Source organism: Nansenia antarctica (assembly GCF_963989245.1).
Source record: "Nansenia antarctica genome assembly, chromosome: 17".
Taxonomy (NCBI): domain Eukaryota; kingdom Metazoa; phylum Chordata; class Actinopteri; order Argentiniformes; family Microstomatidae; genus Nansenia; species Nansenia antarctica.
The window spans coordinates 56789-72274 of record NC_137687.1 but is presented as its reverse complement, the minus strand read 5'-3'; the positions used below and the strand labels follow the sequence as shown (position 1 = coordinate 72274).

Genomic DNA, 15486 nt, shown 5'->3' with positions numbered 1-15486 from the left:
GAGGAGGGGAGAGAGGAGGAGGGGAGAGGGGAGGAGGGGGGAGAGGAGGAGGGGAGAGAGGAGGAGTGGAGAGAGGAGGAGGGGAGAGGGAGAGAGGAGGAGGGGAGAGGGGAGGAGGGGAGAGGAGAGGGGAGGAGGGAGAGAGGAGGAGGGGAGAGAGAGAGGAGGAGGGAGAGAGGAGGAGGGGAGAGGGGAGGAGGGGAGAGAGGAGGAGGGGAGAGGGGAGGAGGGGAGAGAGGAGGAGGGGAGAGAGGAGGAGGGGAGAGATGAGGAGGGGAGAGGAGGGGAGAGGGGAGGAGGGGAGAGAGGAGGAGGAGGGAAGAGAGGAGGTGGGGAGAGGAGGGGAGAGGGAGGAGGGGAGAGAAGAGGAGGAGGGAAGAGAGGAGGTGGGAGAGGAGGGGAGAGGGGGAGGGGAGAGGAGGAGGGGAGAGGGGAGGAGGGGAGAGAGGAGGAGGGGAGAGGGGAGGAGGGGAGAGAGGAGGAGGGGAGAGAGGAGAGAGGAGGAGGGGAGAGGGGAGGAGGGGAGAGAGGAGAGAGGAGGAGGGGAGAGGGGAGGAGGGGAGAGAGGGGAGAGAGGAGGAGGGGAGAGGGGAGGAGGGGAGAGGGGAGGAGGGGAGAGGGAGAGAGGAGGAGGGGAGAGAGGGAGAGAGGAGGAGGGGAGAGGGGAGGAGGGGAGAGGGGAGAGGGGAGAGAGGAGAGAGGAGGAGGGGAGAGAGGAGAGAGGAGGAGGGGAGAGGGGAGAGAGGAGGAGGGGAGAGGGGAGAGGGGAGAGAGGAGAGAGGAGGAGGGGAGAGAGGAGAGAGAGGAGAGAGAGGAGGAGGGGAGGAGGGGAGAGAGGAGGAGGGGAGAGGAGGGGAGAGGGGAGAGAGGAGGAGGGAGAGAAGAGGAGGGGAGAGGGGAGGAGGGGAGAGAGGAGAGAGGAGGAGGGGAGAGAGGAGAGAGGAGGAGGGAGAGGGGAGGAGGGGAGAGGAGGGGAGAGGGGAGAGAGGAGGAGGGAGAGGGGAGGAGGGGAGAGGAGAGGAGGGGAGAGAAGAGGAGGGGAGAGGGGAGGAGGGGAGAGAGGAGAGGGAGGAGGGGAGAGAGGAGAGAGGAGGAGGGGAGAGAGGAGGAGGGGAGAGAGGAGGGGAGAGGGGAGAGAGGAGGAGGGGAGAGGGGAGGAGGGGAGAGGAGGGGAGAGAGGAGGAGAGGAGAGAGGAGGAGGGGAGAGAGGAGGAGAGGAGAGGGGAGGAGGGGAGAGGGAGGAGGGGAGAGGGGAGGAGGGGAGAGGGGAGAGAGGAGGAGGGGAGAGGGGAGGACACACATCCTATTGTCAACACAGGAGGAGCTACAGTACTAGGGAAGTACAGCTCCACTGCTGTTCTTCGTCCTCATCATTTTCACTTCTGACAGTATTCAGTGTGACCCCTAGAGTGGTAGAGACCCCTAGACCCCTAGAGTGGTTGTGACCCCTAGAGTGGTAGAGACCCCTAGAGTGGTAGAGAACCCGAGAGTGGTAGAGAACCCGAGAGTAGTAGAGAGTGGGTGAGTGTGACCCCTAGAGTGGTAGAGAGTGGCTGATAGCTTTCTTTCTTTCTTTCGATTCATTCATTCATTCATTCGTTGGTTTATATCCTCCATCTCTACTCTGTGTGGGTTCCAAGTCTTAAATGGAGCTTCAGTCAGTCATTACAGACTCCTCCATTGAGGTTCTCCTTCTCTCTCTCAAGACACCATCTCAGTACTCACCCTGCCCTCCTGCCACCCTGCCTCCCTGCCTCCCCACCTCCCTCCCTCCCTCCCCACCTCACCTCCCTGCCTCCCTCCCTCCCTCCCTCCCTCCCTGCCTCCCTCCCTCCCCACCTCCCTTCCTCCCTTCCTCCCCACCACCCTCCCTTCCTTCCTCCCTCCCTTCCTCCCCACCTCCCTCCCTCCCTGCCTCCCTCCCTCCCTCCCTCCCTGCCTCCCTCCCTCCCTCCCTTCCTCCCCACCTCCCTCCCTCCCTCCCCACCTCCCTGCCAGTGATCTCAGTACTCACCCTGCCAGGAGGAGGGGAGAGAGGGAGGGAGGGAGGCAGGGAGGTGGGTGGGTACTCACCCTGCCAGTGATCTTTCCCTCTGAGAAGTCGGTCCTGAATCTCTGCAGAAAAGAAGAAGTCATCCCATTAAATACATATTTACACTTTTCTATCTGAATGTATTCAAATTCCTCCTGTAATACAGACATGGTATTCTGGTTAGATAATGGAGGAATCAGTTTAGATACAGTGGGGGAAATAAGTATTCAACACATCAACACAACCTTTTTAATTGAATTTCAATCCATGGGTAACCAGCGTCATTACTGTGCTGCTCCACTGTCTGGTTGCAGAGGTCTGGGGAGAGGGTCTCTCTGCCTCTAACCCTTCATGAGATGTCTGCCTCTAACCCTGGTTATTGACGTGTGTATTTCCATGACAGCGTATGCGGTGTTTGGGTGTGTGTGTTCTGGTTATTGACGTGTGTTTAGGGTTAGGGTTAGGGTTGTGGTGTAGCTCTCTCTCACCAGGGCCTCTGTGAGCAGCTCTGTGCGGTGCTCTGTGGAGAACTTCAGGGTTTCAGACTTCCTGCCGCTGCCTTTGCGAAACGTGAGGTTGAACTCGGTGCCCTGGCCCTTCCCCACCGGCCCGATGCCACAGATGTCCCCATAGGGCCACTGTAGACATATAGATATAGACAGGTTATAGACATGTTATAGACAGGTTATAGACATGTTATAGACAGGTTATAGACATGACGCCAACACAACAACAAACAGCGCTAAACATCCTCTACAAACAACGCAGACAGCTAGGAATGTAACAATGCAGCTCTTCATGACGTTCCGGGCTAACAGGCTAACAGACTGACAGGCTAACAGACTGACAGACTAACAGACTAACAGACTGACAGGCTAACAGGCTAACAGGCTAACAGGCTAACGGGCTAACAGACTGACAGGCTAACAGACTGTTATTTCATATGACTGAGGGTTAGGGTTAGCAGTGAGGGTGAGCAGCACACTGACCTGGTTTGTGACTTCTAGCGTGGCAGGGTTGTAGGTGGTGATGCCACAGGTGCCCACTGAGAAGACGCGCTTGTACCTGGAACACACAAGACAGGGACAGTCAGACAGCTACAGGGACAGACAGACAGCTACAGGGACAGACAGCTACAGAGACAGACAGACAGCTACAGGGACAGACAGACAGCTACAGGGACAGACAGACAGCTACAGGGACAGACAGCTACAGGGACAGACAGCTACAGAGACAGACAGACAGCTACAGAGACAGACAGACAGCTACAGGGACAGACAGACAGCTACAGGGACAGACAGACAGCTACAGGGACAGACAGACAGCTACAGGGACAGTCAGACAGCTACAGAGACAGACAGACAGCTACAGGGACAGACAGCTACAGAGACAGACAGACAGCTACAGAGACAGACAGACAGCTACAGAGACAGACAGACAGCTACAGGGACAGACAGACAGCTACAGAGACAGACAGACAGCTACAGAGACAGACAGACAGCTACAGGGACAGACAGCTACAGGGACAGACAGACAGCTATAGAGACAGACAGCTACAGGGACAGACAGACAGCTACAGGGACAGACAGACAGCTACAGGGACAGACAGCTACAGGGACAGACAGCTACAGGGACAGACAGACAGCTATAGAGACAGACAGCTACAGAGACAGACAGACAGCTACAGGGACAGACAGCTACAGAGACAGACAGACAGCTACAGGGACAGACAGCTACAGGGACAGACAGACAGCTACAGGGACAGACAGACAGCTACAGGGACAGACAGACAGCTACAGGGACAGACAGACAGCTACAGGGACAGACAACTACAGGGACAGTCAGACAGCTACAGGGACAGACAGACAGCTACAGGGACAGACAGCTACAGGGACAGACAGACAGCTACAGAGACAGACAGACAGCTACAGGGACAGACAGACAGCTACAGGGACAGACAGCTAAAGGGACAGACAGACAGCTACAGAGACAGACAGACAGCTACAGGGACAGACAGACAGCTACAGGGACAGACAGACAGCTACAGGGACAGACAGACAGCTATAGAGACAGACAGACAGCTACAGGGACAGACAGACAGCTACAGGGACAGACAGACAGCTACAGAGACAGACAGACAGCTACAGGGACAGACAGCTACAGGGACAGACAGACAGCTACAGGGACAGACAGACAGCTACAGAGACAGACAGACAGCTACAGGGACAGACAGACAGCTACAGGGACAGACAGACAGCTACAGGGACAGACAGACAGCTACAGGGACAGACAGACAGCTACAGAGACAGACAGACAGCTACAGGGACAGACAGCTACAGGGACAGACAGACAGCTAGAGGGACAGACAGACAGCTACAGGGACAGACAGACAGCTACAGGGACAGACAGACAGCTACAGGGACAGACAGACAGCTAGAGGGACAGACAGACAGCTACAGGGACAGACAGACAGCTACAGGGACAGACAGCTACAGGGACAGACAGACAGCTACAGGGACAGACAGACAGCTACAGAGACAGACAGACAGCTACAGGGACAGACAGACAGCTACAGAGACAGACAGACAGCTACAGGGACAGACAGACAGCTACAGAGACAGACAGACAGCTACAGGGACAGACAGACAGCTACAGGGACAGACAGACAGCTACAGGGACAGACAGACAGCTACAGAGACAGACAGCTACAGAGACAGACAGACAGCTACAGGGACAGACAGACAGCTACAGGGACAGACAGACAGCTATAGAGACAGACAGACAGCTACAGAGACAGACAGACAGCTACAGGGACAGACAGACAGCTACAGGGACAGACAGACAGCTACAGAGACAGACAGACAGCTACAGGGACAGACAGACAGCTACAGGGACAGACAGACAGCTACAGAGACAGACAGACAGCTACAGGGACAGACAGACAGCTACAGGGACAGACAGACAGCTACAGGGACAGACAGACAGCTACAGGGACAGACAGACAGCTACAGGGACAGACAGACAGCTACAGAGACAGACAGACAGCTACAGAGACAGACAGACAGCTACAGGGACAGACAGCTACAGGGACAGACAGACAGCTACAGAGACAGACAGACAGCTACAGGGACAGACAGACAGCTACAGGGACAGACAGCTACAGGGACAGACAGCTACAGGGAGAGACAGACAGCTACAGGGACAGACAGACAGCTACAGGGACAGACAGACAGCTACAGGGACAGACAGACAGCTACAGGGACAGACAGCTACAGGGACAGACAGCTACAGAGACAGACAGACAGCTACAGGGACAGACAGACAGCTACAGAGACAGACAGACAGCTACAGGGAGAGACAGCTACAGGGACAGACAGACAGCTACAGAGACAGACAGACAGACAGCTACAGGGACAGACAGACGGCTACAGGGAGAGACAGACAGCTACAGGGACAGACAGCTACAGAGACAGACAGACAGCTACAGGGACAGACAGACAGCTACAGAGACAGACAGACAGACAGCTACAGGGACAGACAGACAGCTACAGGGACAGACAGACAGCTACAGGGACAGACAGACAGCTACAGGGACAGACAGACAGCTACAGGGACAGACAGACAGCTACAGAGACAGACAGACAGCTTCAGAGACAGACAGACAGCTACAGAGACAGACAGACAGCTACAGGGACAGACAGACAGCTACAGAGACAGACAGACAGCTACAGGGACAGACAGACAGCTACAGGGACAGACAGCTACAGGGACAGTCAGACAGCTACAGGGAGAGACAGCTACAGAGACAGACAGACAGCTACAGGGAGAGACAGCTACAGGGACACAGAGACAGCTACAGGGACAGACAGACAGCTACAGGGAGAGACAGACAGCTACAGAGACAGACAGACAGACAGCTACAGGGACACAGAGATGGCACTCCACAGTGAACAGTGAGGGTTAGTTACACTTCAGTCTGAATCACTGGAACGTAGGACTGACTGAGGCAGGTTTCCAGTGCTCTTGGCGTTGGTGGGGTATGCCAGAGATGTCTACTGGTGCCTGCTAATGAACCCTGTCAGCACTCCCAATCAATTGTTGCCCGCTAACATTGTTCCCCATCAATCACTGATCCCAATATACCGTCGGAGCTGAAAATAAGCCATGACTGAAATAGCAACACGCTCCGTCTCAGGGCGGCGGCCAGAGGTGCCCTGCCCACGGCGGAGAGAAGCCTCTCGGGCAGGGTTTCCACTTAAACAATTGTTGAGGACGTCCATCTGCAGGAGTTTTTTTGTGACAGGCGACGACCTACCCCTAACCCTAACCCTTACTGAACAGAACATCATCTTCACCTGTTCACTTCCAGAGGCAGATTGTCTGAGGGCTCAGGTGAGGGCAGTGGAGGATATGGCCTAGGTACCAAACACATAAATATGATAGATTAAATATCTAGTGGCTGACGACTTCCGGTAATGGCGGCGTGCTGAGAAGACTGGTTTTCTCACCTCCACTAAAATCGTCAAACAAATTCTGTTACAAACCTAGCTAAAGTCAACGAAAATCAGCCATACCACTCGTAAAAGATGTCGTCTACACAAGGGAAACCGAGTACCCGAAAGAACCCACAAGTACAATCTAAAATTATGGACTTCAGCTCTCCTAAAAACAAGGACGATGCTAAAGCTAACTCGAGCAGCGCGGGGATCACAGAAACTGCTGAGGAAGAAGGGGGAAAATATGACAGGATTCTGGAAGCTATCAGAGAATTGAGGTCCGAGTCTGCAAACCGACATGAAGAAATGTTGGTCGCAATTGATGGACTGAGGAAAGATATGGGAGAATGTACGGAACGAATTACACATGCAGAGGTCCGTATTTCCAACACGGAGGATGAGGTGAATGTCCTCCAGGCTAAGGTCCACTCTCTGGAGGGAAAGAAACAAGCGCTGGAAGACAAGGTGACAGACCTAGAATCAAGAGCCAGGCGGTCTAATCTGAGACTCGTTGGCCTGCGAGAGGGAGAGGAGGGAGACGACGCCTGCACCTTTCTCGAGAGTTGGATACCGGAGACACTGGGGCTCACAGCACTAAGATCCAAACTCACACTGGAGAGAGCTCATCGCATTGGTCAGAGACGGGAACCCAACGCGCCTCCGAGAACGATGATCATGAAATTCCTGAACGACAGAGATAAGGTGACTGTATTAAGAGCAGCCAGAGCCCAAAAACAAATCCTACACAAGGACAAACCAGTACGTTTCTACCCCGACCTAGCGACAGGAGAACACAAGAAGCAGAAGGAATTCGACTCCGCCAGACAGAAATTACGTAGCATGGGGATAAAACATGGCATGTTGATCCCGGCTAGATTGCTGGTGACACACAAGGACAAAACACAAACTTTTGGCACACCGACAGAAGTGGAAAGTTTCATCAAACGAATCCAAGAAGAGAACGGTAGTGGATGAGTATATGAGACACTACTGCTGGCTTTGATAACGAGCAACGTCATGTTAGACCTCTAACACTGGTTTATATTGTTCTTTTTTCTTATATGTTTATTTGCAAACCAGTTAAACTGTGTGTGTCTAGGTGATTTAACATACTATTATGTTTTCGGAGAAAATATTGGGGCCAAAGAGTAGCTCAGAAATTAGCACGTTAAGACTCAATGTCCCAAAATGCACTACTCGAACACAGTTCACCGTCAACAATGATTCAATGCTACGCTAGACCCATGATACGGGTTTACAATGTTATTTCACAATTATTCGTTTTTTCAAGTTACATGAAACAAGTTGAATTGTGTCTATTTAAGCGATTAATATGCCAATGTGTTTCCCTTGAGGATATTAGAGTGGATCGGTAGGTCAGAAAGTAACAAAAAAAGTACACTAAAACTCATAATCCCACAATGCACTATTCGAGCAGCACTGTTTCCTGAACAACGGAGATAGAATGGAGAGAAAACAGCCCCGAACCTCAGATCAGATTGGCAACATATCGTTATTGAAGTGGTGAATCTAAATGATAAAATACATAATACATAATGTCAATTATATAATACATTATATGCCAATGTATTCTTCTACTTTTTATTTTGGTTACTAAATTCAACCAGGGGGCCAGGAAACTTTCACAATAGGGCATGTTAAGCACTGTGTATGTGTGTGTGTGTGTGTGTGTGTGTGTGTGTGTGTGTGTGTGTGTGTGTGTGTATGTGTATGTACTATAACAGCAACACCCCATAACATGCCGCTCAAACTCAGTTTGGGCTCAGTTATTTTCAGGGTGTCAACTGCTGATCCACATTCTTTAGTTATTATAATATACAATTCACAATGGGCTTCTATACTTAACATTTAGTGGTGGTTGACCAATATACCAACTTTGTTAATTAGGTTTTTATTTCACATTTAGTGGAGGGAGAAGGTTACTCTTTATAAGGAGATTAATCAGTTCAGCCTCACTACTCCTCACTCGGTGTGGAGTAGTTTTCAGCGTTACGGGAGTGAACAGGTGGGTGGGGGGAATGCTCAGTTCTGGAGCATTGGGGGGGTCTCGGTTAGTTTGTTGAGAGACCCAGTTTGTTTGTTTGTTTTTCTTCGTTTTTCTCTTTTGACCTCTTTTTTTTTCTTCTTTACATTATTGCACAATGATACAAGGAATTTACAAATGTATTGCTATCTATGACTGGTAAATTAGACATCAAGTTCACATCCTGGAACTGCAGAGGGCTACAAAAAATAAAAAAGGTAAAGCAGGTGATGGGGAGATTAAAAAGTATTAATTCCCAAATAATTTTTCTTCAAGAAACACATCTTTCAAAAGACAAAGACATTGGGATTAGGAGGAGGTGGCAGGGTAAGGTATTCTCAGCGCCCTTTAACACTCAAGCAAGAGGGGTCATGACTCTTGTACATAAATCTATTCCTCTTAATGTCACAAAGATAATTGCTGATACGGCAGGTAGATACCTAATAATTCAAGGCATGCTTCTGACAGAACTTCTCAACCTGGTCAACATTTATGCGCCAAATAATGATGACCCTGAATTTTTCAGTAATTTGTTTTTCACTCTATCAACCCTCAAAGGTCAATATATAATAGCAGGAGATTTCAACTGTACACTAGATCCCTCTAAAGATAGGTTAACACATATTGATAAGTCCCATAATAAAAGCAGAGGAATTATACATCAGTTTATCAAGACATTAAATCTTAGAGATATATGGAGAGACAGAAACCCTGAGGTATTATTCTATTCGTGTTTTTCCAGTACACATAAAACATACTCCCGAATTGATTATTTCTTAATTTCTGCAGGCCTGGTGTCTAGAATCAAGGAATGTAATTATGACAGTATTCTGATATCAGATCATGCCCCAAATAATTTGTGTTATGTAGACCCAGGCTTGAAAAAGGATCCACCAAAATGGAGATTGCAGCAAAGTTGGCTACGGGACCCAGATCTAATCTCTTTCCTTGAGGTACAAATTGATGTATTTTTCATAATCAACACAGATGAGACTTCTGCAAGCACCAGATGGGAAGCTTTTAAAGCTTACATTAGGGGCCAGATTATTAGTTTTACAAGTTCTAAATCTAAAAGAGCTAAACAAAAATTTACATTGTTAGAGTCAAAAATCAAAGTTTTGGAGAGAAATTATTATCAAAATCCCGATCCAAAAACTCACCAGGAATTGTTATTGTTGAGAACACAGTATAATGAAATGTCAACTGCAAAAGCTACAGATAATCTCTTAAAACTTAAACAAACTATATTTGACCAAGGGGAAAAATCAGGAAAAATCTTGGCATGGCGCTTAAAACAACTTCAAACCGAAAGAGCTATTACCAACCTCAAGACTCATAATGATGACTCTATTATAGATCCTATTAAAATTAATGAGGCATTTAGAGAATATTATGGAAAACTATATAGTTCCGAAAGAGCTCCAGAATTACCAGACCAAAAGCTATTCCTAAATAATATTGATATCCCTAGTATATCAGAGGAAGAAAGGATGGAACTGGGTGACGACTTATCCTTAGAAGACATCACTATGGCAATAAAGAGCATGAAATCTGGGAAGGTGGCAGGACCAGACGGCCTACCCATCGATTTGTATAAGAAATTTGAATCTAAATTAAGGAAACCTCTTCTTGAGATGTTTAATGAATCATTTCGGGAAGGGATCCTCCCTCCCTCCTTGAGAGGGGCTTTGATTACTCTCCTTCCTAAACCTGGAAAATCAAATGATAAATGCGAAAACATGAGGCCAATCAGCCTCCTCAACTCAGATTTAAAAGTACTCTGCAAAATTCTAGCAAAAAGATTAGAGATTATTCTACCAGATATCATAAAGGGAGACCAAAATGGGTTCATTGTGGGTCGTCAGGGATTTCATAACGTAAGAAGGGTTTTAAATATCTTACATTCCCAAAGAGAGTTACCAGATACAGCTTTCCTGTCATTGGATGCTGAGAAAGCATTTGACAGGGTGGAATGGGCATACCTGTTTGAGCTTCTCGAACGATTTGGGCTGGGAGAAAACTTTTGTAAATGGGTGAAATTATTATATAAAGAACCATATGCAGAAATAATTACTAACAACAATATATCTATGCCAATTAAAATCAACAGGGGATGCAGACAGGGGTGTCCATTGAGCCCTCTCATATTTACGATGGCAATTGAGCCCTTAGCAATTGCAATACGAAATCACACATCAATATCAGGCATACCTATAGGTCAACTTGAACATCGCATAGCTCTCTATGCGGATGACGTAATCCTGTTCCTTAAAAATCTGGGAGAATCGATCCCGGCTCTTATGGACCTCATTAAAAGATTCGGCAATATTTCTGGGTACAAAGTTAATAGCCATAAATCTGCCATATTACTGCTTAATTCGAATGAGAGAGAGAACCCACCCAATTATATTGGTCACTTTAAGTCAGTTGACAGCTTTACATATTTAGGAATACAAATTACTCACAGGTTAGAAGAAGTGGTACAGACTAATTATAGCCCTGTTGTAAATTCTATTTGCGAATCAATTGATAGATGGTCATCTCTTCCTATTTCCCAGATAGGCAGAATTAATATATTGAAAATGAACACTCTCCCAAAGCTATTATATCTCTTTCAAAACATCCCCTTGCCGCCTCCCCCAAACTTATTTCCTAGACTAAGGACATTATTCACGAACTTTATATGGAAAAATAGACGCCCCAGACTTCGCCTGTCTCTTCTGTATTTACCTTATGACAGAGGTGGCCTACAATGCCCAAACATGTTGTGGTATTACTGGGCAACTCAAATCAGAACTATGAGGTTTTACTACTCGACAGAAGGACTACTTTCACCAGCATGGAAAGACATTGAGTGTAACTCTATAGGGCTCCAACTGCCGACATATATATACTCTGATAATCCGAAAAACCTTAAAAGGAAAACATCGAACCTTATATTGAGAAACATGATTTCTGTATGGTACGAGGTACAAAAATACTTGTCGGAAACACCTGTTCTCTCTCGCTATAGTCCCATTTGGGGCAATAATTACTTTGTGCCAGGTAGGGCAGACGGGGGCTTTAAATTATGGGCTGACAAAGGAATAACACAAATTAATGACATATTCGACTCAAAGGATGAGCATATGGAATCATTTGAAATTCTAGTAAACAAACATTCTATCCCTCGCAAGCATTTCTTTAAGTACTTACAGCTCAGGAACTTTATTTATTCTAATCAAAATCACTCCCTGGCCATACCCGCTCTATCCTCATTGGAGAAAGTTTTAATTAAAAATCCTTTGTATATCGGATGTATATGATTTGTTGATTGCTAGATCACTAGAATCTTCAGAACCCAAATTGAAAGCATGGAGGAGTGACCTTCAAGAGGATATATCAGTGGAAAAATGGAACAAGGCATGCAAAAGAGCTCAAACCCAGACTGCTAACACTCGTTTAAAGCTTCTACAGTACAATTGGATAATGAGAGTATATATAACACCAGAAAAACTCAATAAATTTAACCCCAACATTCCAGACTTATGTAACAGGTGTAGAGAGGACAAGGGTACATTCTTTCATTGTATATGGGAATGTCCAAGAATTCAAGAATTCTGGGAAGAAATTGGAATAATAATACAGGACATTCTGTCAATTAAAATTACTGTTGAGCCTAAGCTGTTTATTCTTGGCATTTATCCAGAGGGACACAGGATGAAATGCAGTGAACAGATCTTTATGGATATGTGTATTTTACAGGCCAAAAGATCAATAGCACTAACGTGGAAAAGCACAGGTAAACCAAGTATTGTGCAATGGTTTAGGGAGATGTCTCGGTGTCTACCATTAGAGAAAATTTCATACACACTCAAAGACAGGCAGGAAAGATTCCAAAGTATTTGGGGCCCATTCATAAAATATCTGGAGGACAAGGACTTATCACACTGGATGGACGAACCTGGGCGTGAACAAATGTAAACTCTGCAATAAACCATTTGAACAGGTGTGTGAATTGACCAGGAGTAGAGTAGGAGTTGGATATAATTAATGTATCTGTTGCAATGTACCCTTTTCTTTATTATATATATAACTATATTTTATTTTTATTTTTTTTACAGTTTCATGTTTTTATTATTACCTTTATTTTATTTTTTCTCTCCCTTTTATTTTGTATGTGTATATATGAGCTCAGTTATATGATTGCCTCTCCATCAATGTACATACTATATATAGGCCTACATGTGTATGGCAATTCTGGTGAGTTATCTGCTTGTATGTACAGTATATACATATATCATTATTACTAATTATTTATTTTCAAGATTTGTTTTATCTTTTTCAAAAAACTCAATAAATATATTGTTGAAAAAAATATCTAGTGGCTAACCTACTATTTTAAATTAAATAATAACTAAATTATTTATTTATTTTTTAGCACTGAATGTCTGCAAGTTATATCACTCCCTTTGAAACCTGACAGCTGTCCTTTATGATGTCATAAACCTGACAGCTGTCCTTTATGATGTCATAAACCTGACAGCTGTCCTTTATGATGTCAGGCGCTCTCTGAGGTCATAGAAGAACGGAGAAATGACTCTGGCTAATCATTATCTCAACTGCATGACCTCACCTCTGACCAATCAGGATAGATGAATAATTAACCAGGCGTGTGACTGAGACCGGCCCAGCCAGCCACTGAGCAGCAAGGTCAAAGGCTCCATGCAGAGGCCCTAAGAACTGCCCTGAGAACTGCCTTAAGAACTGCCCTAAGAACTGCCCTGAGAACTGCCCTGAGAACTGCCCTGAGAACTGCCCTGAGAACTGCCCTGAGAACTTCCCTGAGAACTGCCCTGAGAGGGGCACTGGACTCAGGAGAGAGAGAGATGTGAAGAGAAGGACTGGGAGGGAGGGAGAGAGGGAGGGAGGCAGGGGGGGAGGCAGGGAGGGAGGCAGGGAGGGAGGGAGGGAGGGAGGGAGGGAGGGAGTGGTAGAAAGAGAGGAGAGTTGCCTCAGGGTCAGATGAGAGGGAATGTTGTGCTTGCATAAGGGATGGAGGAAAAGATGGAAAGAGAAATGAATGCTGGTCTATTACATCACTGTGTTACCATGGTGGTCTATTACATCACTGTGTTACCATGGTGGTCTATTACATCACTGTGTTACCATGGTTACCATGGTGGTCTATTACATCACTGTGTTACCATGGTGGTCTATTACATCACTGTGTTACCATGGTGGTCTATTACATCACTGTGTTACCATGGTGGTCTATTACATCACTGTGTTACCATGGTGGTCTATTACATCACTGTGTTACCATGGTGGTCTATTACATCACTGTGTTACCATGGTGGTCTATTACATCACTGTGTTACCATGGTTACCATGGTGGTCTATTACATCACTGTGTTACCATGGTGGTCTATTACATCACTGTGTTACCATGGTGGTCTATTACATCACTGTGTTACCATGGTGGTCTATTACATCACTGTGTTACCATGGTGGTCTATTACATCACTGTGTTACCATGGTTACCATGGTGGTCTATTACATCACTGTGTTACCATGGTGGTCTATTACATCACTGTGTTACCATGGTGGTCTATTACATCACTGTGTTACCATGGTTACCATGGTGGTCTATTACATCACTGTGTTACCATGGTGGTCTATTACATCGCTGTGTTACCATGGTTACCATGGTGGTCTATTACAGAGATGCAGTCAGAGACCTTAGATTTCAACCCCGTCACATCCTGTGTGTATTCAAGACAACAGCGCCCTCCGTCCCTCCCCACCTCCCTCCCTCCCTGCCTCCCTCCCTCGCCTCCCTCTCTCCCCTCCCTCCCTGCCTCCCTCCCTCCCTCCCTGCCTCCCTCCCTCCCTCCCTCCCTGCCTCCCTCCCTCCCTCCCTGCCTCTGTCCCTCCCTCCCTCCCTGCCTCCCCCCCTGCCTCCCCCCCTGCCTCCCTCCCTCCCTCCCCACCTCCCTCTAGAGTAGAGTAGCAGACTGAGTGGTTGCCACCCTGGCCTACCCCTTCCTTCCTGTTGAGTCAGTTTCTCTAACCCTAACGCTAACGCTAACCCTAACCCTCTACTAAATCTGTTGCTTCATTCGTTCAGCTTCATTGGCTAATGAGTCCAGAGTGTTCGTGTTAGCGTGACCACAGAACGGTTAGCATATCGGAAGCTGTCCCAATTGAACAACCCGTGAAATATGTTATTGTCTGGTATACGGGGCTTAGCGTGAGTTCACACATCTGAGTTTAGCTTGGGAGCGATGTGCTTCACTCTTAACACACGATCTGTAGTGTGTTAGCCACTAGATATTTAATCTATCATATTTATGCATTAACAATGGAGAGTGGGGGATACTGTACATTTCTCTATTTGGCTGTTTGGTACCTAGGCTATATCCTCCACTGCCCTCATCTGAGCCCTCAGACAATCTGCCTCTGGAAGTGAACAGGTGAAGATGATGTTCTGTTCAGTAAGGGTTAGGGGTAGGGGTAGGTCGCCTGTCACGACCTGTCACGAAAAAAAGGACGTCCACAACAATCGTTCAAGTGGAAACACTGACCAAGACCAAGACATGAATTTCAAGGCCAAGCATATTTTCCATCAATAGATAACTACAGTGGAAAAAAACATGCTTATTAAAAAAGTACGAGAGACTTTGTTGAGACTTTACCCCCTGTTCTGTTCTGAGTCAGGTCAGGTGACTGTTGACTCCTAGATAAAGTTCATCATGCAGTCTCGAAACACCAGGCACACCTACACACCTCCACCTGTACACCTACACACCTACACACCTGTACACCTGTACACCTACACACCTACACACCTACACACCTACACCTACACACCTACACACCTACCAGACCACCTACACACCTACACACCTGTACACCTACACACCTCCACCTGT

General features: G+C 47.2%; 1 protein-coding gene across 1 annotated transcript in view; it reads right to left on the bottom strand.

Annotated features, from left to right (window-relative positions):
- The window catches only part of dnajc13 (DnaJ heat shock protein family (Hsp40) member C13), a gene marked incomplete at its 5' end in the record, with an annotated part of 103643 nt that overhangs the window by 68010 nt on the left and 20147 nt on the right, over positions 1 to 15486 (bottom strand). Inside the window, 3 exon segments of the mRNA XM_080547697.1 lie at positions 2074 to 2115; positions 2521 to 2670; positions 3022 to 3097. Of these exon segments, the coding sequence (XP_080403823.1) occupies positions 2074 to 2115; positions 2521 to 2670; positions 3022 to 3097 (268 nt within the window).